This window comes from Anabrus simplex, chromosome 4 (genome assembly GCF_040414725.1).
Source record: "Anabrus simplex isolate iqAnaSimp1 chromosome 4, ASM4041472v1, whole genome shotgun sequence".
NCBI lineage: Eukaryota > Metazoa > Arthropoda > Insecta > Orthoptera > Tettigoniidae > Anabrus > Anabrus simplex.
The window spans coordinates 143,228,365-143,252,065 of record NC_090268.1 but is presented as its reverse complement, the minus strand read 5'-3'; the positions used below and the strand labels follow the sequence as shown (position 1 = coordinate 143,252,065).

Here is a 23,701-nt window from a genome sequence, read left to right as displayed (position 1 = left end):
TGCGGGAGATTGCTGAAGCTGAGGGATGTCTTCTGAACGGGTATATTATATTTTAACCGAAGAATTGGGTATGAAAAAATTATCCGCAATATGGGTGCCGCGGCTCTTGACATTGGACAATAAACGCACCAGAATGGAAATGTCCGAACAAAGTCTGGCCCGTTTTCAGTGCAACCAACAAGATTTTTTGCGCCGGTTTGTGACTACAGATGAAACTTGGGTCCACTACTATACCCCAGAGACAAAACAGCAGTCAAAGCAGTGGAAACATGCTGATTCACCACCACCAAAGAAAGCAAAGGCAGTGCGTTCGGCCGGAAAGGTCATGGCCTCAGTTTTCTGAGATGCAAAAGGCATTCTGCTGATAGATTATCTTCCTACTGGCCAAACAATTACGGGGCAATACTATGCAAACCTCCTAGACCAACTACAGGAAAAGATACGCAAAACAAGGCCCGGTTTGGCAAGGAGAAAGGTCATCTTTCATCAGGACAACGCTCCGCCACACACAAGTGTTATTGCCATGGCAAAACTTCATGAACTGGGGTATGAATTGTTGCCACATCCACCTTATTCACCTGATTTGGCACCATCAGACTTTCATCTGTTCCCCAAGCTGAAAATTTTCCTCGGTGGACGGAGATTTTCTACAAGGGAAGAACTGACAGCCGAATTGGAGAGGTATTTTGCAGGCCTGGAGGAATCTCATTTTCGAAATGGGATCAAGGCATTGGAACATCACTGGACCAAATGCATTAGTCTACAGGGAGATTATGTTGAAAAATAAAAGCAGTTCAACGGAGGTAAGATACTTAATTCTAGTACATTCCGAGAACTTTTCAAAGCACCTATGTACACGAGTAAATACAGAATGTTCCGGTCATACTGTGAGCATAGCCGGTGGTAGGCTGAGCACGCTATTAGTGTTGTATAAGATTCTGTGGAGCTTTAGTTTTGGTTGTATGTTGCTAGATGGCAGTACAGCTTCCCAGTCAGTGATGTGTGATTTTACAAGAGTTTCCATCTTATAAGATTGCCTCAGACACTCTTCTCTAAAATGGTTGGACATGGGATGATGTGCTCCATGAATATAATTATTGACATTTTGTGCAATGATAGTGGTTTGTCATTAAAAATAACATGTTCTGTCCCATTTAAATTAACTCATTGTTTTTTAACAAAAAATCTGTAAACACCCATCAGTTGACTTTTTTGTTTTAAAGAAAAATATAACATGTAGAAAGTTATCCTGTCTAATGCGAAAACCAGCTCACAATTATGATGATTGCATAGCAAAAATAAATGTTTGAAAAACTTTAAAAAAAAAATCCCAGACCAGTGTGATTGGTTCAGACAGGAATGTGTTATTTTGAGATAAATTAAATTTTTAAAACAAGTTACAGTTACTTAAGTTTTTCATTTAACTAAAGCTCAGTGACATTTAGAGAACTATGGTACAAGCTCATGTGACTGCCAGCCCTTCGATATTTCTTGGAAATGATGACTGAGTCTAGCCTGACACCTCCCAGCCAGCCTGAGGGCATATGATAGTCTCTACTTGCATTGTGCTTTTCATCTGGTGTTTCCATGGGCTTTGTGAAAGGCAAAGCTAGAAAGTGCTCTTCGAAGATACCAGAACTTAATCACTAGGTGCATAAAAACAGGCTTGCTATGAACAATGTGTTGTTGGAGCAGAGTTGTATGTTGAGAGAGTGATATACTGAAGTGTTGGAGTAGTTGTTGATGTCGTGTGGGATATTTGAGTAGTATGTTGGATAATAATGTTAAAGGGTTGCCACTGAGAAGTGCTGGTAGTGTAGTAGGGTTGCAGATGAGTGTTATTTGGAATCATTGCTTAGTGGTTGGTGCTGTGTTATAGTCTTGTCGAGTGATGTGTGTTAAGTAGTTCGGTGTGTGAAGTGGTCACATGGATTGATTGTGTGATTTATTGGCCTTGTTTGGTGTCAAATATAGGGTACAGTTGTGTGTTCTGATAGCCAAAGCTTGTGTATTATAAGCTTGTCTGTGAGGAGCTCCTGTGTGAAGAGACTGTGCATGCGAAGCCAAGTGAAAGGGTAGGCCTGTCAGTCACGGTTACCAAAGGGTTGCTTGTTCCAGGTAAATATCAGCCAGTTTAAGACCTGTGAGGTAACGACCTCTAAATAGCCACTAAATTAGTGCAGGGTCATCATTCATTGTCAAGTACACAGCGTTTCAAAATGAATATCGGGGTTTTAAGGCTGAGTAGTACTTATTACATTGAACTTAATGTAGCATCTGTTGGAGGACACATCTATACATAGTAGTAGTAGTAATAATAATAATAATATTTGTTCCGAGGTATCTGTGGAACAGCAGAGGTGAAAGAAGGTGCGGGCTGGAATAGGTCTCAACTACAAAATTAAAGTTAATTTAAAACTTTAACATAGGTTATATTTTCTTTTCAAAATCAACAAATAACGGATAACAACATTTAACAATTTCCACTAGGTGAAATAACAACGAAAGGCAGGTACAAAATAATTTTACCCGTTCAGGGTTTTTTTAACAAGGTTTTGGGCTTCGAGCCCCACAGTCACAATCCTTGAGCTATTAGCCCAACTTGACCAAGGTACAAAATTGAACCGAGGGGCAGAAAACCCATCATGCCAAGGAGCACTTGCTCCTAATTACAATGTTAAGCCTCCTAGAGGCACTTTCCAAAATACCAGAAAGTGCGGACCTGCTCTCAATTTTACAAGCCTATCCAAGGCCACAACAAACTTCACTTCTAACTGCCCTCAGGGCACACAAAGAAGCAGGGGCATTTAATACCCAACCTACAGGGCCTTCACAGGAAGGAAACAAAACATCAGGTTCATTCAATTTTGTATTTTGGGCTATTTAATTGAGGCGAATTCATGCACTCCTACACTTAAGTTTATTAAAACCTATGTAGCGCTAGGCCGATAATACAGGGGCTAATCCCAAGCTAGGGAGGTGACTCGTATGAGAAACTTTGATACATTAATGAAGAGAAGAAACGGTTACAAAAGCGTAGTCACCTCAATTTCAAAATGAAGGGGAGTTCGAGAGGGTAAAGCACTCTCTATCCCCGCTTTACAATGGAAGAGATTTGTAGTTTTCACATAAACAGAAGAGGATTTTACATTTTAAAGTGGTAGGTTACATATTAAAGGTTTCAAACCCTCCCTGAGATTTAAACTGCTGAGCTAACAAGAAATACAGATGTTAAAAGGCCATTACCTTGTTGAAGAGCTGCTGCTTGAAGAAAGAGGCGCTTCCCGCCCCCTGCTACATATCCACACACTAAGCTAGATGTTACTGAAGTGGCCAGGAGACCAGAAAATCAGCAGTTTTTATACCCTCATGGAAAATTCGAGACCTTTCAGGAATGAGTAGACACCCCCCCCCCCTTCAATTTTATTGGTAGACAAATAATTACACAAGGAAATTCAAAGAAGAAAGCAATGATTGGAGGAAAATTAATTACAGAAATTCGTGATTGGCTAAATTCAGAACAGGCGGATAGAAAGGATTAATGTTGCCAACCCACAAACCACAGAACAAAATTTAGTAAAGACAAAACTTATGAATACAAAATTTCTTCAAGGAGATACATTCCTTTACACCAGAGTGCGTTATCATAGTTTTTGGTAGAGACATCTGTTAGAGAATGTCCACACTTCTTGATCCATGAAAAACAAAAGCAAATCAAAAACACTCAGTGACATCTTCTGATAAACCGTAGAATTAGTTCAGTTGTGAAGTTCAGAGCTTCTCCTGTAGAGGAGTTTCAATTGGCGCAAGATTTGAACTTGCGTCGTAGAGGTGTACCGCCTGGTACAGACCCCCCCCCCCCCCAAAAGTCCTTCCAAGAGGTGACACAGAAGAAGGAAAAAAAAAAAAAAAAATTCTTTTAAAGCAAGGTCCAAGTTTGTTGCTGATTAGTTGAAGAATTTAGAAGAGAAAAATATAACTTTTCAGTAGTCGGTGGTCTCTGAAGTTGTTTGATATAGGTGGGCGCGACTAGATTAAGTCCAGTTTTAGAATTACTTTGTAGTAGTAGAATGGCGAAACAGAAAATTAATTCATGGAAGTAATATTTTCCTAAGTCCACCAAAGGTTGATTTGAAGCCAAAAATGTATTAATTACAGATGTAGGGTGTTCATGTAGCTGCAGAAGTACATAGATGCCCATTACTTTTGACGGCAGACCAGCCGCCGCTGCCTGTATCCAGAGGAGGCCGCTCGGACCCCTTAAGTACCCTGAGATACCTCTCTCCCGCTACTATGAGAGGGTCAGTCGCGGTGAAGCACGCCGCAGACGCGACGATTGTTTACAGTCCTGGAGCAGTTTGCGGGTGGTGCGCCACACACCAGCCTTGGCCGGAAGGAGGGCTCCGGCTCGCCGTACACTGGTTGACCTCACTGGAGTGGAGTGGGCCCGTACCCCACCTCAGTGGCAGATATGGCGCCGCGCGGTTGCGGGGGCATTGAAACAGTAAGATCTCGGCGGCAGAATTTTGTTGGACATTAATGTTTTAGGGTACTGTCTTGGTGGTGAGGTTGAGGGGCCAGCGGCGTGGAAACTTGTATTTTATTTTTATTTTTATTGCCACTGGTGTGGTTTAGCAGGAGACGGGAGCTTGGTAATGGCCATATGGAGAGGACAGCAGAGTACCCTCGGAGATGGTTATACAATATTTATACAGAGCAGATTAAAAAAAAAAAAATGTAAAAATATAAGGTGCAGAAGGCCTAAGGTTTAGAGGAAAATATAACCTTCAGTTTCCCAGTAGGATGTAAATGACAAAGTTAACCAAAATTTTACACGGGTTTGATTTGAGAGATGTGGACCCTAAATATCCTCTGTGGCTGGATTGCTCACTAACAATGTGACCGGCGTAAGAAAATCTAAAATTATGCACGGCCCATGAAATCTGGGGGCAAGCTTGCCCGCGGGAACAAAGTTTTTGACCATAACTTGGTCTCCTACTTTTAAATTGGTTGGCCTCCGTCCACGATCATATCTTTCCCTAACCTTTTCATGAGACACTTTAAGATTGGCCTTAGCCTTCTTCCAAAGATCTTTAATATTATCTGGATCTATTGTCTCAGGTAGAATATCACTAAGACACCAAAGGTTAGAGAGCGGCGTGTTGGGTACAAACTTGAACATCAATGAAGCAGGAGTGAATTTATGGGATTCATGAACCGCCGAATTCAAAGCAAAAGCTAACCAATGCAGGGACGTGTCCCACCTAGAATGATCTTCATGATGATAGGCAATGAGAGCCGACCTCAGATTACGATTGACCCGTTCAGCTAGAGATGGTTGAGGATAGTAAGCAGAAGTAGTCACATGAGAGATGGACAGATCAAAACAGAATTTACGAAAGAGATTGGATGTGAAAGCTTTAGCATTATCTGAAACAATATATTTGCACGGACCAAAAGAAGCGAAGATAGAGTTTAAACAAGAAATGGTGGACTGAGCGGTAGCCAGCATAGTCGGAAATAACCATGAGAACCTAGTGAAGCCATCTACACACACAAGGATGAACTTGTTGGCATTCCCCTTTGACTGGGGGAAGGGTCCTACGTAGTCGATGTAAGGATGTTCCATGGGGCGCGACGCTTGATGAGAAGACCAGAGCCCTTGCTTCTTCTGCTTCTTTCTGCTTCTTCAAACCTCTGCCACCTTGACCGTGTACAATCTTTTTTCTGTGCTATCGTCAGAGCCAGGGTCCCTGCATGTCGCAATCTAAGCACTATCCAAGTGCTTGGGAAACTGAACCTCAAGACTCTTTCTGCTCGGAGGAAAGTAGCCGACCTAAAGCTGCTATACAAAGCAGTTAATGGTCTGTTTAGGTCTCCAGATTTAGCTTCCTTATTTCCCCTCCACGTCCCATCCCGTAATACCAGAATGAAGACCCTATTCCATACTCCTTACTCCCGGCTTTCTCTCACCCAAAGGTCCCTTTCGGTACGTATTCCAGCAATGTTTAATACATTATCTATCAACAACAACCTAGATCTCTTCGTAACGTTTCCTTCCTTCTGTCATGATATTTATCATATAACTTAATTTTCCTTCTTGTTCTTTCCCGTTCTGCTCCTGTATTTACTGTAAATGTATTTTTCTTTGTTAATAACGTTGTTTATGTAAATGTGTATTATATATGATTGTACAGTTTTTATTGTGTATATTCGTGTCCTTTGTAAGTATTTATATATCTTTCATTTTAGATTCATATCTGTTGTACATAGCTCAGATCGTTGTAATTCGGCGTTATGCTGTTGCTGATCCTGAATAAATAAATAAATAAAAATAAATAGTAGACATGGTGGGTTTACTAAGACAACAAAATTTACAAGCCTTTACTAATTCACGGATTTCTCTGTCCATACCCTTCCAAATGAACATTTCTCGGATCTTTTCTCTAGTTTTGAAGATACCTAAATGCCCCCCTAATGTGGTCTCATGGTAGTACTTGAAGATCATTGGTACAAGAACAGCTGGAACCACAACTTTCATCTTTTGATCATGCCTCAACGGGCAACATAAAATACCATTCCTCAATACGTAAGGGACGACATGTTCCCCAGAAGAAAGGGTTTTCCATGATAGGGGCCAGCGTCGTATCTTCACGTTGATATTTTTCAATATCCCTAAACAGCATGGGAGCATCGGTTAGAATGGCATTAACCTCAGGTAGTATGGACTCGGGAGGTGAAGAACTATCAACCTGTTTAGGGGTCTCTACATCATTCCATCTGCCACAGCATTTTCAGTTCCTCTTATATGCCTAACATCAAATTGGCAGGCGGAAATTCTGATGGCCCAGCGGGCTATGCGACCTGTACGACGTGGCCTACCTAAGACCCAACTTAAGGCTTAGTTATCTGTCTCCAAGTCGAACTTGACATGTTCCAGATACAGGCAGAACTTTTCTAAAGCAAAAAAACTGCTAAACCTTCAAGTTCGTAGATGGAATACTTGGCTTCTTGAGCCGAAAGAGTCCTAGATGCATAGGCGATGGGTCGCCTCCCTAGTTCGGTCTCTTGAAGAAGGACCGCAGCCACTGCCGACGACGACGACGCGTCGGTTTGGACGATGAATTTCTTCGAGAAATCCGGCATTGCAAGAACAGGGGCATTACAAAGAGCTAATTTCAGGTCTTCAAAAGTGGCTCGTTGAGAAGGCCCCCACTCAAATTTCATGCCTTTCCTACGAAGAAGGTTCAAGGGCGCCGCTCTAGTGGCGAAATTTGGAATAAATTTCCTGAAGAAGTTCACCATGCCTATGAACCTAGCAATACCTTTGATATCCTTGGGAGACTTGAAATCACGGATGGTCTGTGTTCTAGAATGATCTACAGCGACACAATCGGGCGACACAATATGCCCTGGAAATGACATGGAAGGCTTAGCGAAGGCAACCTTGGACAACTTCACCGTCAACCATGCCTTACGAAGGCGACTCAGGACCTCTTTCAGATGATCTAGATGTTCTTCAAAGGTCTCAGAAAATACGACGACATCATCAAGATAATGGTATAAATACTCAAATTTGATGTCGGAGAAGACCCTATCTAGCAGTCTCGTAAGCACGGCTGCTCCCGTGGGGAGCCCAAAAGGCACGCGGTTGTATTCGTACAAGTTCCAATCCGTGGCAAAAGCTGTCAGGTGTTTAGATTCCTCTGCTAGCGGTATCTGATTATAAGCCTGATTAAGGTCTAAGATGGTGAAGAATTTAGCCTTTCGAAACCAAGGAAAACAAGAGTGAAGGTCTGGAAGGGGCACAGATTGTAACACCACCTTCCGATTGAGAGCCCTATAATCAATCACGGGCCTGAAACCACCTTGGGGTTTCGGGACTAGAAAAATAGGCGAAGAATACGCCGACTTAGAGGGTCGAATAATACCATCCTTCAACATCTGATCTATGATTTTCTTCAAAGCTTTCATTTTAGGCGGAGACAGCCTATAAGGCGGAAACCGGACTGGAATCGAATCCGTAACCTCAATCTTGTATTCAATGTGGTCAGTAACACCAAGAGTATCAGAGAAAACCTCTGGAAACGACTGACACAACTTACGAATACTATCAGCCTGCTCCTCAGGTAGATGTCTAAGGTCTAACATCTCATCCTGGGTAGGTGAAACAGATGAACATGATACAGAACTACATTTTAATAAAGGGATATTGAATTTACTAGCAAATTTGAAAGTGCACGACTTGCTCTGAAGGTCGAGCACTAGACCAGTGTGGGACATGAAGTCCGCTCCCAATACCAACAGTTTAACTTTCCAAGTAAATTTGGCAATTCTAATTTTAGCATACAGAAAACCTACAATTTCTAATGGAGATGAGTTAGCCGAAACATATTGAACCGAAGACGAACAAAAATCATGAAGTTTACAGATTTTAATTTGTAATACCATTCAGCCGAAATAATAGAACAAACACTGCCTGAGTCTAAAAGAGCAGTTATGGGCTCATTATTCAATTCAATTTTGAGAAATGGTACAGGTGCGGGGGAATCCGCCGCAATCTTAAGACATTCTTTGGGACCTTCAAAAGATAAATTTGAAGACTGAATTTTCCCTGAGATTTCGGCTGGTTTACTTGGGGCTGAGCCTTGGAAAGAAAAGTTAGTCGACTCAGCTGAAGACACTAGTCATTTTTGATTGGTGGTGGAAGTTGCCCCCAAAGTTGAGCAGGAGGGAGTGCTATTCGAATTCGGGCAATTTTTGGCAATATGGGAGAAATCGCTGCATCTAAAACAGCCTTGGAATGACCCTGCTCCATTCCTTGTCCCGCTGGATTTAATTAATGGACACTTGTTCCGAAGATGGTCAGGCGACCCGCAAGCGTAACATTTACGGGGTGTGACGGGTCGGCAAGGTGGAGGCCAAAAATTACTAGAGGATGAAGGGGGTTCTTTTGCGAGACGTAAGGTGTCGGCGTATCTAACTCCTTCCGCTGAGACAGCCGTAGCCTCTAATTCGGCAAAAGTTTGAGGACGCGACGCAAAGCACAAATATGACCTGTACGATGGGGAAGTGCCTTCCACAATGGCCTGTACAATCTGGTCTTCTGGAAAATGAAGAGCAAATACCCTGGTGTAGAATTTTATGTCTTGGATGAAGTCGGCAATATTTTCATCCAGCCGCTGTACACGGTAATAGTACTTCTGAATTAGTGATGACCTAGCTCGAGACAGAATAAAATTAGCTAACAGATGGGCGTGGAAGTCTTCGATAGATGATTGCTCGGCAATTGCCCTAACTATTTTGTCAGATAGAACCCCAATAGAATAGGGATAAATAATCTGCAGAATTTGACATGGAGAAAGAGAAAACACAAGAGCATGATCTTGAAACTCAACGAAAAATCTTAGAAAAGCAATAACATCACTAGTGGAATTGACTGAAAATTTCAAAATACCTCTAAGTAACATTGCTAAAGGATGGGGCAAACTGCTGAAGCCAGGTGACATAGTAGGTAGAGGCCTAAGTGGCGGAGAAGCTGTTTCAGAAGGGGCATTATTCAACGAGTTACGACGCTCAGATTTGTTGTCTAATGGGGCAGAGGTTTGTTGAGCTCCCACAGATTTCCTATTTTCTTCTCCTTTAGAAGAGTCTTCCTTGCTAACTACGTTTACCGTAGCGGGTTGGTCGGTTTTGGGAGGGACTGCCCCAGTTAACAATAGACTAACCTTACTGGACAATGTGGAAAGGTTTTCGAGTAGAGCACTAGCCTCCTTCCCTTGCATGTCCTTCAACTTTAGAGACAACAGATCATTAACTCTGTTAGAAAAATGAAACAAAATAGCTTGCCCACGTTTAAGTTGATTTGGAGAAGGATCATTTTCTTCAAAAAAACTCAGATGCTAGCTCAGTAGTATTATCAGTGATCGTGGAGAGAGCGTCGTCAATCTCTTTCTCTCCCAAAGTGGGGATGGAAATCGGCAAATCAAGGGACTCTTTAAGCTTCGAGGTATCTGCCGCAACCGTGCCACCAGATTGAACATCTCTAATTGTTAATTCATAAATCAATTCCTCCTTGCGCAAATAGCCAGGATGGAGGACATCGCGAGGGCTGGGCATGATGACAGAACTTTACAAATTTAGAAAATAAAACAAAAAAACCAGTGACTGAGAAAATTGTTAGAGTTCAAAACAAAGCTAGTTTTAGCCGTCAAAAGGGGCTAAATTGAGACCCATTCAACCACGCTCTGCTACCACTTGTTCCGAGGTATCTGTGGAACAGCAGAGGTGAAAGAAGGTGCGGGCTGGAATAGGTCTCAACTACAAAATTAAAGTTAATTTAAAACTTTAACAAAGGTTATGTTTTCTTTTCAAAATCAACAAATAACTGATAACATTTAACAATTTCCACTAGGTGAAATAACAACGAAAGGCAGGTACAAAATAATTTTACCCGTTCAGGGTTTTTTTACAAGGTTTTGGGCTTCGAGCCCCACAGTCACAATCCTTGAGCTATTAGCCCAGCTTTACCAAGGTACAAAATTGAACCGAGGGGCAGAAAACCCCATCATGCCAAGGAGCACTTGCTCCTAATTACAATGTTAAGCCCCCTAGAGGCACTTTCCAAAATACCAGAAAGTGCGGACCTGCTGTCAATTTTACAAGCCTATCCAAGGCCACAACAAACTTCACTTCTAACTGCCCTCAAGGCACACAAAGAAGCAGGGGCATTTAATACCCAACCTACAAGGCCTTCACAGGAAGAAAACAAAACATCAGGTTAATTAAATGGCCCAAAATACAAAATTGAATGGAGGCAAATACATGCAGTTTATTAAAACCTATGTAGCGCTAGGCCGATAATACAGGGGCTAATCCCAAGCTAGGGAGGTGACTCGTATGAGAAACTTTGATACATTAAAAGAGAAGAAACGGTTACAAAAACGTAGTCACCTCAATTTCAAAATGAAGGGGAGTTCGAGAGGGTAAAGCACACTCTATCCCCGCTTTACAGTGAAAGAGATTTGTAGTTTTCACATAAACAGAAGAGGAATTTACATTTTAAAGTGGTAGGTTACATATTAAAGGTTTCGAACCCTCCCCGAGAGTTAAACTGCTGAGTTAGCAAGAAATAAAGATGTTAAAAGGCCATTACCTTATTGAAGAGCTGCTGCTTGAAGAAAGAGGCGCTTCCCGCCCCCTGTTACATATCCACACACTAAGCTAGATGTTACTGAAGTGGCCAGGAGACCAGAAAATCAGCAGTTTTTATACCCTCGTGGAAAATTCGAGACCTTTCAGGAATGAGTAGACACACCCCCCCCTCAATTTTATTGGTAGACAAATAATTTCACAAGGAAATTCAAAGAAGAAAGCAATGATTGGAGGAAAATTAATTACAGAAATTCGTGATTGGCTAAATTCAGAACAGGCGGATAGAAAGGATTAATGTTGCCAACCCACAAACCACAGAACAAAATTTAGTAAAGACAAAACTTATGAATACAAAATTTCTTCAAGGAGGTACATTCCTTTACACCAGAGTGCGTTATCATAGTTTTTGGTAGAGACATCTGTTAGAGAATGTCCACACTTCTTGATCCATGAAAAACAAAAGCAAATCAAAAACACTCAGTGACATCTTCTGTTAAACCGTAGAATTAGTTCAGTTGTAAATTTCAGAGCTTCTCCTGTAGAGGAGTTTCAATTGGCGCATGATTTGAACTTGCGTCGTAGAGGTGTACCGCCCGGTACATTATTAATAATAATAAGAAATAAAAAGAATAAGAAAAATATCAATGTAGCAGCGGCTTCACATTTAGTCTGCAAGATGAGATGGTTAACTTATTGAAATACGCAAAATCAAACCATACGCGAGGTAAACTTAGCTACAAGTCTAATAAACGACAACTGTGGAAGGAGCCCTATTGAGGTCCGTGAGAAAGTATAACTTTATGGGGAAGAAAAGGTTCTTGATAATCACCCTCAAACTATTAATTATTAACGTTTTTAAAAAAAGTTTTAAAAATCAAAATAAAGCAGACAAATGACAATAATAGGTGGCAGTTTAAAAACACTTAAATGATATTTAAATAAACTATTAAATCAAAAGGAAAAGCGGCCAGCTAAATAATGTAAGAAACAAATTTAGTATCCTAAACCAAAAATACAGTAGAATAAAACAGCTGTTCGGATAGAACAGGCAAACTTAAAGAAGGTTAAATTTCCATAAGTTACAAATTTAGAACCAAGAAGAGTTGTTAGAAACAAGAGGCTGTGACTGTTGAAGCACAGTCATTCCGAAAATCGAAATTGGTGACTGTGGGAATCTAGAGGCAACTCCGACACACGGAATAAAATTTTACATTACCACGGAAAGTTACGTTAAATAAGAAAATGCTGAAACACAAGAATGAATTTAACCCTAAACCGGGCGCGCTGGTGAATTTTGTTCACCAACCTTCGTATTTCATCTTTAGCTTTTAGTTCCTGAGAGCTACTGCCGTGGCGCTGCTAGTACCTTCCAGCGAAATCTTTTCGGTACTCTCATGTAGCGGTATCTGTCCAGGAAATTGTACGTGTCACGCTATTCGACCATGACTCGCACGTGCTGTCATGTGATGAACTTTCTTCACCACGCGCCCGGAAAAGTAAGTAAAATTGTACCTTAAACGTTCTTGGAGTTTTATTATTTTAAAATGTAGACTATAGAGGAAACAAAAATAACTACCTATTTTTATTGTAGGGCGAAGTTTGTGAAGGTTTAAGACATACAAACGCTGTTACAGGAATTATCTGATGAGGAAGGATCTGAGGGAGCTGAAGTTTGTGATTTTTCTGATGGTGAAGATGAAGTGGTAAATTATTCGGACATTGTTCATGACAGTGAAAGTGAACAAGAAGGTGATGTATGCATAGTTGGTAGCGATGAACACGACGAACTAGAGAGTTTTTCTTTGGGAAAGACGAAACAACGTGGTGCAACACTAGCTTTTCAAGGGCTTCTTCTAAGATTGAAAAATCTTTCGTTTCAACTCATGTATAAGTGGTTGGTTGAATGAGCTACCATCAGGAAGAAACATTAGAAGAAACAAATTGCCATCAAAGAGAGGATGATGCATTCACTGTGAGTGGAAACAAAATCAAGTCACCACAACAAAGTGTAATCAGTGCCATAACTTTGCGTGTAAAGCATACTCTAAAAGATGCATTAGATGTGTGAGCAGTGAGAATAATGATAATGATTAATGAAGATAGTAGAGTTTCATTTTAAGTTCTCATGAGTTAAGTATTAATGTGTTTCAATTTACTTTTCAGTCTCCTACCCATGAACATTTTTACCTTTTATTATTATATGTATGTATTGTCACTTGTAATTTGTGTTGTAATTATTATGTCTAAGGATTATAAAGCACATAAAGAGTAACAATATCAGTTGTGTAAGAGTTAGTACTTTTTTACCAGTTGCTAAGACTAAGAAAAATGAATGGTGAACGAAATTCACCACGCGCCCGACAATTTAATATTTATAGGCTTTAGGGTTAAATAAGAAAAAAAATGCAGTAACTTAGTGCGGTTTCTGTTAGAGACCAGGGACCTCCAGACGGGGTAGACCCCAAGCGCGTGCGGTTGCGAGGACGATCAGATGAAAAAGACACAGAGAAAATACATTGCTCACGCGAGGAGCCCAAAACAGGAAATCGTGCGATTACTATTAGCCAATAACAACACTCCAGATTGCTGCATTCACCAATTAAAAATGCCAATATTTTGGCCAATAAGGAACACTGTTATTTTCGCCAATCACAAGGCGCTTCTAGAACAATATTTTCTGCTAAACCATCATATTAGCGGATATTACAAAATTGCAAGTTTGCAAGTTATGTATCAAAATGAACATACCTTTATACAATTTCAAACAGGAAATTTAAATACCCAGATCTTTTTGAACATAAATCTTCAGTTACAGTAATTTAAAAAAAAAAAACTTTCAATATATTCTTCAAATTAACATTTTCTAATTCACACAAATTCTCCAAACATAATTTTCTTTGCAAAAATTCTTCAGTCTTTAAATGTTTTACATAAAATGATAAGACAAAAATTAAATAACATTACATGACAAGGATTTCTGTGGCTTCACTGATTTCTGCACACGGCTGTTCAACATTATTCACATCTTCATAGATTGAAACTTTCTTCATCAGGCGACACTTAGAATTATAAATAATAACATTAAACAAAAGAGCAACTCAGTTTGTTCTACAAATGTTCGTTTCTGTGCACATGCACAGGTCACCGTGTCTTCAATTAGCGCTTTTGTACTTGTGCGCATGCACTGGTTGCCGTTTCTAGTAGCTAGTAGCAGAGATGGTGACTGGGGAACAGAAAGCTTCTTGTGTTTTACAGTTTGCAAGGACTGAATCTATAGTTACAGTGCAACATGCATTCCATATTAAGTTCCATTGTAATCCTCCAACTGATAATAACATTCGTAGATGGTATCATATGTTTGAAGACACCAGCTCTCTTTGCAAAGGAAGCCCATGTTGAACAAGTGTTAGTATTTTACACGTAGCCCAAAAAAATCAGTCCTCAGGTTCTTGTTCATTACTATCTTTATCAATCATCAGCTGTTCATGAATTTTGTCTAGTCTACACTTCACAGATGGCAACATTGTCATCACATTCAACATATGTGGCAAAATTCATGTCTTCATCTGTCCCAAGCTGGCTACATTCTTCATCGATATGATCAGGGCTTTCCATTATTTACATTGGAGCATTATCAGTGCCTGAACGTATGAAGCCCACTTCGCGAAAATAGTTTTGATTTGTGGTCTTGTTTACAGATGCCCAAGTAGATTTTAAGAACGAATGGCATCCAAAATAGAGATTTTACGTTAAGCTATTTCCAGGAACGTCAACCTTTACTGTACAAGCATCTTTCTATATTTCCGCTTCATACACCGGATGATGCCCTGGGCCAGTGTTGGGAATGGCTTGTACAGTTTGCAGGAAGAAATACTACATGTGCATTTCTCAAATAAGATGTATCAGTTGGGTGCACAGCTCATCGGTCAAGGAACAGAACGATTTTCCTCTGCCGCACTCCCATTCTGGCATGAAGTGGTCGTAAGAAGTTCTTAAAAATTCATGACGTTACATGAACATTGGTATTTGCTGTGCAATGTTATGGAAAGGTACGTACATTCTTAAAACTGCATAGATTCTTCCACTTCCCTATTATGAGCGGCGTCAATTTCTCTGTTCCCTTTTCTTTGCAGCATAACAGCACTGTCAGTCTCTCTTTACTGAATTTACCTCCATGGCATTTTTCACCCGTGAACATGTACGTTTCATCAAGAAAAAGCTGGAAAAATGGCCCCTCTTCATCAACAAAATCATCTTCAGGGCTATAGTCCTTCGAGATTTCTGGCAGTGTTATATCTCTCTAAGTGTGAATAGTATAGATATTGACATTAGCAGACTCCCTTTCTATGGATTTGTATGAAAGTTTATTCCTTTTTTAACCTTTAAGCCTTCCATTAGATACCTTGAAGTTATATAATCCCATTTTGGCAGCTAAATGTGATGCCTTGGCCTAAATCAGTGTTCCATCTATAGGAATATTCAAAGCCTGAGCTTGTTTAAACCATTTCACTGGAACATCTAAATCTGGAAACTGGCTTTTACAAAATGTTCGATTTGGCTGCTTCCTCCTACCAGACAAGCATGCTCAATCTTCTTTTGGTTTCTTACAGTTGTGTTTAATGTCGCTGTAGAAATGTCCAACATCTGGGCAATTTGTACACATTTCATATGTGTATTAGCATCCACTTTCTCAATAAACTTCAATTTCTCATCATTTGTAAACTGTCTAGCTTTCTTCTCCATAACCGCATATCCTGCAAACCACTATGCATCAGTACAGTAGACCTAATTTATTTACGTTTTTACACATTTCACTTAGGAATGTAAAATTAAGAACCAATACGTCAGACAGGCTACTGTTGTGTGATCTAAACAACCACAGCAAAGACTGGCTTGGGACTGACGCTCCCTGTAGCTGTAGGCCGACACGCTACTGTACTGCGCTATGTAGTCTGGGGCTATGAAATTAAATTCTCTACCAAATCCTTACCCAGGCCAGTTGTTGCTGGTGTGTTGTGCATGCAATGTGTCCAGGAACGCTAATTTAAATTCCTTATGGTGGGAATTATGAACGTTCTAAAGAGTGACAAATGTGCTATCCCGTTTTCTTTAGCATGTATTTAATAGGATGTGGACTGGGACTTTGGAATAATGGCATAATAATGATGGAAACACGCTAGAGAGGGGCGTCTTCACCAGTTTAAATTGTAGTTGGAGCAGTGTTAATTGTTGTCGTGAGGAGTATTGCCCTGCTGGTTAGCACTCTCGAGTTGCTGTTATTACGTGACCAGTGTTCACTGTGTTTAGGCGTGAGACTGGTGTACTTTCTTTGGAGTCAAACTGTGGAACGGTCGTGATGTGTGTTGTAGGGATCAGCAGCCCTGTGTTCAAAGCTGTGTGTGCAGCTAAATGAGTCGGAGTGGAGTGTGTGAGCGGAAGTGAAAGGTAGGCTGTCAGTAAGGATTATCTTGAAACATTTCTGTTTTTTGCATGTATATTTGTCATTATTTCTTGTGGTTCTGGTATCTTCTTCTCATCTTTGGTCTGGAAGATTGCCTCATTAAATAGTTTCCCTTTTTGCCATTAGATGACATTAGATGTACCATGCTGTGACAAACACATTATTTAATTTATTTCTTTGTTCCTTGTTTTTGAACTTCCTTGTGTTTTGCTTGTTCAGTTATATGGAGGCCTCAAGTCTATTTCTTTCCTCAGCTATTGTGATATTATTGTTTTAAATATGGCTGTCTTGTCAAATCCATCTGATTCACGATAATGTTTTCATGGTACTGTGCCTTTTATGTATTTCTAAATGCCTTCTTTTCTTTCTGTCGACACAGTGTGGTTACCAGTTACTAACATATGTGTGGGAACCTGTTGTGTTTTATTAGTGGATCTTGACTTAAAAGTGTAGCTATTTTATACCATATTATTTGTTTTCAATCTCTATTGTCTTCATACTTTTTCCTTATTGCTTTAACTCGCTTCATATCGTAATGGCATGTAATCTTTGTGCCTGTTATTTTCATGTGTGCCTTTGTGTGGACGAATTCCTGGTTTTTTTTATTGGGGACGTAACAGAGCTTGATACTGGCCCAATCAAATGCGAAGATTTTTCACTTGCTTTGGAAATTACCATCTCGGTATTTTCATACGTTGAAGCTTGTTGAATACATTATGAATAAAGATTACTTGGAATGTTTTCTTGTTTTGAGGCACAGCTGTTGAGATGTGTGTTAGGATTTATCGAGGTCTCATATCCCTGGATATTTCTAATACCTTGGATATTACGAGATCATTGTTCTATGATATTGATGTTTCCTGACTATCACCCTGTGTGGTTGACGAGTGTGCATGGGTAGTGATTCAAGCCCATTACTTTCTGGACAAAGAGTTTTTAGTTTGTTTTACTTTGTATTTAATTTTTTCTAATTTTGTTTTTGCAAGTACCTTTTTCTAAGTTTGGTTATCATCTCGTTTCCCCGTATTTAGTATTTTGAGTTTCCATGGCAACCACACCTTATTTATTTCCTTCTCCTTTTTTCATGGAGGCTGACAAATTGAATTCCTTTTTTATGCAAGCACCTCCTTGTATTTTCGGCCTGTTAGGGCCATTATGATGTCGACGTTAGCCGTTTCTTTACTCTTGGCCTGCAGTTAGTAATGAGCGGGGAAGATTTGTAGTTGTTTTAGGCTTTGAGACTCGGTCTCTGTTTGGTATGAGTTACAACCTTAGAAATGAGAATTTGCTTTGAGGTTCTCTTTAAGATTGTTTGAAAACAAGTAACCTCTGATTGAGTTACAGTTGTGCACGGGGTGATACATTTATGTTTTAAGGATTATAACTGGTATGTTGTGGGAAACGTACGACATAAATATGCCCATACCTATGCAACATACTGAAAAGTATTGTATCAACAAGCTGTAGTACCTTGTGCCCTCTTTGAATAATATTGTCAGGACTCTGTTTCTATCCTATCTTTTCCCTTCATTGTTGTTATTTTGGAACAAATATTATTTTCCTTTATCTTTCTCCTTTCCTTTTATCTAGTAGTGTGGGAACATTTTGTGGCTCTTTTTGATGCAAGGGGATTCGATTTCAAATTGCTTTCAAGTCTGCCTTGATCAGGGTCTGCGGTATTGGAATTTACGTTCAGCTATACTGTGCTCATAGCTCAAATTTGGGTCTATGATCATGCTACCACTTCATTTATCTCTGCTGTATCTTTGATTTAGAACTTCAGGATGATCTGTGTTTGTTCTAATAGTCCTCTACCAGGTAAAGACTGCCCAGCTGGAGTCATGCTGTGAGAGCATTGTAAATAGACAACAGTTAGTGGTGTCTGGTCATTCATGGTTGAATGGAATTGTTTGTGTATTTATTGGGTCATCCTAGAATTAAATTTGATTGGTAAAGGAGTGTGTTATTCATAATATTATTATACATGGTTTAAATTTATGCTTTATGTACCTGACATTTAAATGTAACTTGAACGATAATTTTTCAAACTGATTAATGAAATTATTGATGAACTTGCACAATCCTTGGTGAATTATGTATCTCATTTAATTTATGAAGCCACAGTTTAGATCCAGGTTAATATGTATGGGATTTGTTAAATGGGAAATCATGCCCCTGTAATTTGGATTCTACATAAAACTGGAGGTCCCATAGTCTTGTTTACAAAACCATTAGCTGCATAAAAATGTAAGATAACTTGCTTTGTGAATATATCTTGCCATTTGCTGTAATTATGAATATATTCCTACCATTCAAATAGTCTGAAAACTAACTGATTAAGTTTCTTTTGGGTTATTTATATAAGTAAACTGCAGTTATGTTGGTTATACAGGTTACTATCATTTGTGCGAATGAAATTGTCTGTACTTACAAGTCATGGTTACATTGCAGATCCTTCTTGGCAGATAAGAAGACAGGAAGCAGTATTGTTCAGCTGTTAGTCCAGCCTCGAATAAAGGATGACGACGCTTATTGTGTTCTGGCTGTTTGTGATTCAGGGCAAATATGGAGGTAACTTAAAATTTGGCAATCTTTTATAGTGTTCATGAAAATGTATAAAGAAAAGAAACACACAAGGACAGATATAAATACATTTCCTATCCATCCACTGTGTATCAAGCCAACTGAATGGTTTACTCTTCTTATGATAGTTCTCCAACTTTCATGGCAGAGAGCCCTTTCCTTCAGTTCCTCAAATGTGTGAACACTCGCTTCTTTGGTTGATGTACAAAAGTATGACGTGATCTTCCTCACTGTTTCTTTCCCTCCGGCCTGCATTCAATTATGTCCCATTGACCAGGTTGCAGGGCATGTCCAGTCTTCAAGGGTTTCCTTCTGTATAGTTGTCTAAGATTTACTTTTTCTTCCTCAAATTGATTGAGTAGTTCTGCACTTGTGATTTCTCTGCAGGGGATCATAAAAGTAACCCCCTTGCCGGGCTGAGTGGCTCAGACGGTTGAGGCGCTGGCCTTCTGACCCCGACTTGGCAGGTTTGATCCTGGCATTTGAAGGTGCTCAAATACATCAACCTCGTGTCTGTAGATTTACTGGCACGTAAAAGAACTCCTGCGGGACAAAATTCCGGCACCTTGGCATCGCCGAAAACCGTAAAAGTAGATAGTGGGACTAAAGCAAATAATAATAATAATAATAATAATAATAATAATAATAATAGTATTGTTATATATATTATATATATTATATTATTATTATTATTATTATTATTATTATTATTATTAGCCCCCCCCCCCCAGCACAACATCTCATGATCTGTCAAGTTGGAGTTTAGTGTCCACGTTTCATACGGGAAAGTATATCAACGGCACACATGCAACACCTCATAACCCACAAAACTGCCGAATTGAGATTTTAGCGGGAATATTTTCTGGTATAACGTAAGCCACCTGTCAACTTGCATCTTAATATGTGCAATGCATTTGCTTGTATCTCAACGAGTGTGGGTCACAAGTTATCGTTGATTGACATTTGCCACACTGTGACGTACCCACTTTGTCCACAGATGTATGACAAATTTATAACGTGGCGGGTCACTTTAATATTAAAATAAATAAATGATATGTCATGGTTTCTCCAGAAACAGTATCCCAAGGGCGCCAGTCTTCAAGCTTATGGCTTGAAAACAAAAGTAGATAATTAATAATAATAATAATAATAATAATAATAATAATAATAATAATTAAAAATACGTAATGAGACTCAAATAACTCCCAGGGGTGGGGTGAACGGAACACAAATCATTAAGTACACTAACTTGGAATTTAAGGATCATTAATAATCATTTCATAAAATACAAATTAAAACAGCTATTTATTAAGATGAAAACGTGACGTAACGGCGTATTAACGAAATCTGAAACTTACGGAAGCAAAAGAAAAAGTGAATGAAATTAACTTTAAGAAAATGAACTGTTGCGCGAAGACTTGCAGTAACTTATGCCATAAGCTCACCAAATGTAGACTCTGTTGTCTTGAAGCTGAAGATAGGTGGATCTCTCGTACAGGCTGCCTCATCTGTTGTTGGATTCCAGTCCTACATCCACATTTCCTGTCTTTAACACTTCCTATTGTACTCCTTACATAAAGTCGTAATGAGTCCTAATTTTAAGTGCAAAACCACCATGGGTTATGTTCATGGAGAGAATACCTTCGTATTCTTCCGTATTACGGAACAGTAGCGTAGCTAAATTCATAATAAAAGCTCTCCTCCCCTATACCAGTCAGAACCGGTCTCCCGTTGACTACCTCTCGTCATTGAGATAACAAGTCCCAATGAGAGTAACTTTTGAGTAGAATATACTCAGATGCGAAATGAACTAAGTTAAAATCTTCTCCGATGTGTAGACGTAGAATCGTAGTAAGAGTATCTTCCAAGCGTGAGAATCAGAATCAGAATGTCCGAATCTCCGAATACGAATCTGAATGTGAGTCTGAATGAGAATCTGAATGAGAATGTTAGTGTCCTCTCCAGCCCTTGTCAGTGGTATATATTGGTTCAAAAGTCTCCTTCCATCAGCCATATCACATGTTCCAGTAAGATTCGAGGTCTCATCCCTTCTCCCTTGTATTGCTGTGGATCCATCACGTTGCTTCGTTACGTTCATTCACATAGGCTGAACTTTCCCGCTGAAATAAAGCGTCTCGAAGCTGAGTTTGAAAAGTGGGTGTTAATAATGTATCAACTGTCTTTTCATGAGGTGGAGAGGGTAAGGTCTCTCGTAACCTCGATGACGTACTTTTCCTGGAACTGGGCTGAAATTAGCCTGCTGACTCTGGTCACCTCACAACGGCTATTGGAAAGTTTACTGCAAGTTATAAATATGCGTGATGTTGAAATACTTTACCCTATAGTTTGTTCGTTCAGAATACGTTATAGCCGCGATACAAAGAAATGAAATGATGATTGAAATGGATGATAAAAACCCTATATATATCTATACATATTAATTTTAAAATGACCTATCAGTGATTAAATATATACATCTTATCAATTAAATATATAGTTCAATAATTAAAAATATACAGTGATATCCCAAACATCACATTCGCCCCTCTGAGCCTGAAACAAGTAGTACTTCGTTGAGGGCTCACACCCACACATTGCCACTTACGTTACACTTGTTTCCAAAACAACTGTACGTTCATTCATTACTGTATACAACACAACACTATTTTACAAAATTACAACTTGATGATTCCACCTACAACTTAATAACAGATAATATATAACACTTCAAAATTTCCATTAAAACACAATATTACAACTTAGCGAGTTTCTGATGTCTCACTTTCTCAAATGTTCGTCACCTCTTGCTGATTTCATGAATCCAGTGTATGCAACACTTGACAATTCAATTTAGATCTGTACAAAATTTACACAAACAAAATGCATCGTATTACTCTTTCAAGTGTTTATACGTTCTTGCTGTATGACTATCACTTCACACACGCTAACACATTCACGTGGTTTTAGCCTAGGGTAAAATTATTGCAAGTCTTTATGATGACTTCTTATTGTCTACGGGGAATTTACAAATTTTAAACTGCAATATTAATGATCCTCGTTATATAAAATCAAATACTAGATTACCCATACATGGCGTTACGTAAAGAGAACAGACGTAACCTTGGTAATGAACTCGTGTCAATCGTATACACACACATCGTGTAGCAAGCAAAACAAAACTTGGGAAACTCCACCTACCAGAGAGCAGTCACTCCACGCTGCGACAGGTGTATATTATATAAGAGATAAGCGTGGCCTGGCTCAGTGACCTATATTCCAGCACTATGGAAAATCCACAGGACTCGTAATATATTTACGTAAACTTCTAATGTTGTACGTACCCATTAAAATGCAATCACCGTCAGATAATTTATAAGCACAAGGTCCTAGTTTCTTATGTATACGATAAGGTCCTTGATATAAAACTCCAGCCATATCATCAATAAAAACCGTGGCGAAATCACCTGTATCATCACCTAATGCAAAATTTAATGCTCTAATTAAGGCTGCAGAACTAGTCTTCGTCCCGTAGGGAACGCGCTGAAATTGATACAAGCTGTACTTATGACTAAATGCCGTCAGAGGCTTGTCCTCTACTCTCAAAGGAATCTGCCAAAAACTACTTCTTAAATCAACAGATGAAAACCACTTTTTACCCTCAAAGCCCTGAATTAACTCTTCAATAGTCTGTGATTTTAACTGGTCAGTACAAATACGTCTATTCATATCCCTCCCATCAATGCAAATTCTAACGCTCCCATCACTCTTAGGCACAACGATTAAAGAATTTACATACTGGCTATTAGACACTTCAATTATCCCATCAGCTAACATAGCTTGTATCTGATCGTCAACTGCCTTGGCATATTTGTGTGGGATAGCATACCGTGGCCCGCTGAAAGGACTGTCATCCAGCACTGAAAAAGAATGTTCATAAACATGTGTTTTACCGGGTTTCTTAGAAAAAATCTCAGCGTGTTCACATAACACTGCCAACAATTCGTCCCTCTGGACTTCCTCTAATTTACTGTTACTCGCAGCTTCAAATAAGGCATCCTTCTGATCCTCTTTCAACCACAACTGGCATAAATTAAACCCCTCACTGGGTTTCTCCTCATATCTAGAAACCTCAATAACACTCCACATAGAACAAACATTCGTTTTCCTCTGAATTTCATTTTTCAGTTCGAGTTTGACATACTTATTATCCCACTTCAGATTTACCGTTGCATCATCGTAATCTAGCTGAGCCGATTTTAAAGTCAGCCAGTCACATCCCAAGATGAGATCAAATACAAGGTGAGGAATAACCAAACATACCTGTACTGAAATAAAACCCTCTATACAAATCGGCACCGCAACCTGCTTGCATATTTGTTTCGACTTTTTACCAACAGCTGTAATAATGAATATAGACTTAACAGGCATCTCTTCTATCATAATACTCTGTTTAACTAAAGAGTCATACCATTCTGAACTAATACATGATTTCTGACTTCCAGT

The 23,701-nt window shown here is 39.4% G+C and overlaps 1 protein-coding gene across 1 annotated transcript in view; it reads left to right on the top strand.

Annotated features, from left to right (window-relative positions):
- rod (rough deal) overlaps positions 1–23,701 on the top strand; it is a 404,971-nt gene that overhangs the window by 43,971 nt on the left and 337,299 nt on the right. Inside the window, exon 4 of the mRNA XM_067146037.2 lies at positions 19,067–19,186. Coding sequence (XP_067002138.2) covers positions 19,067–19,186 — 120 coding nt within the window. The remainder of the gene's footprint in view (positions 1–19,066; positions 19,187–23,701) is intronic.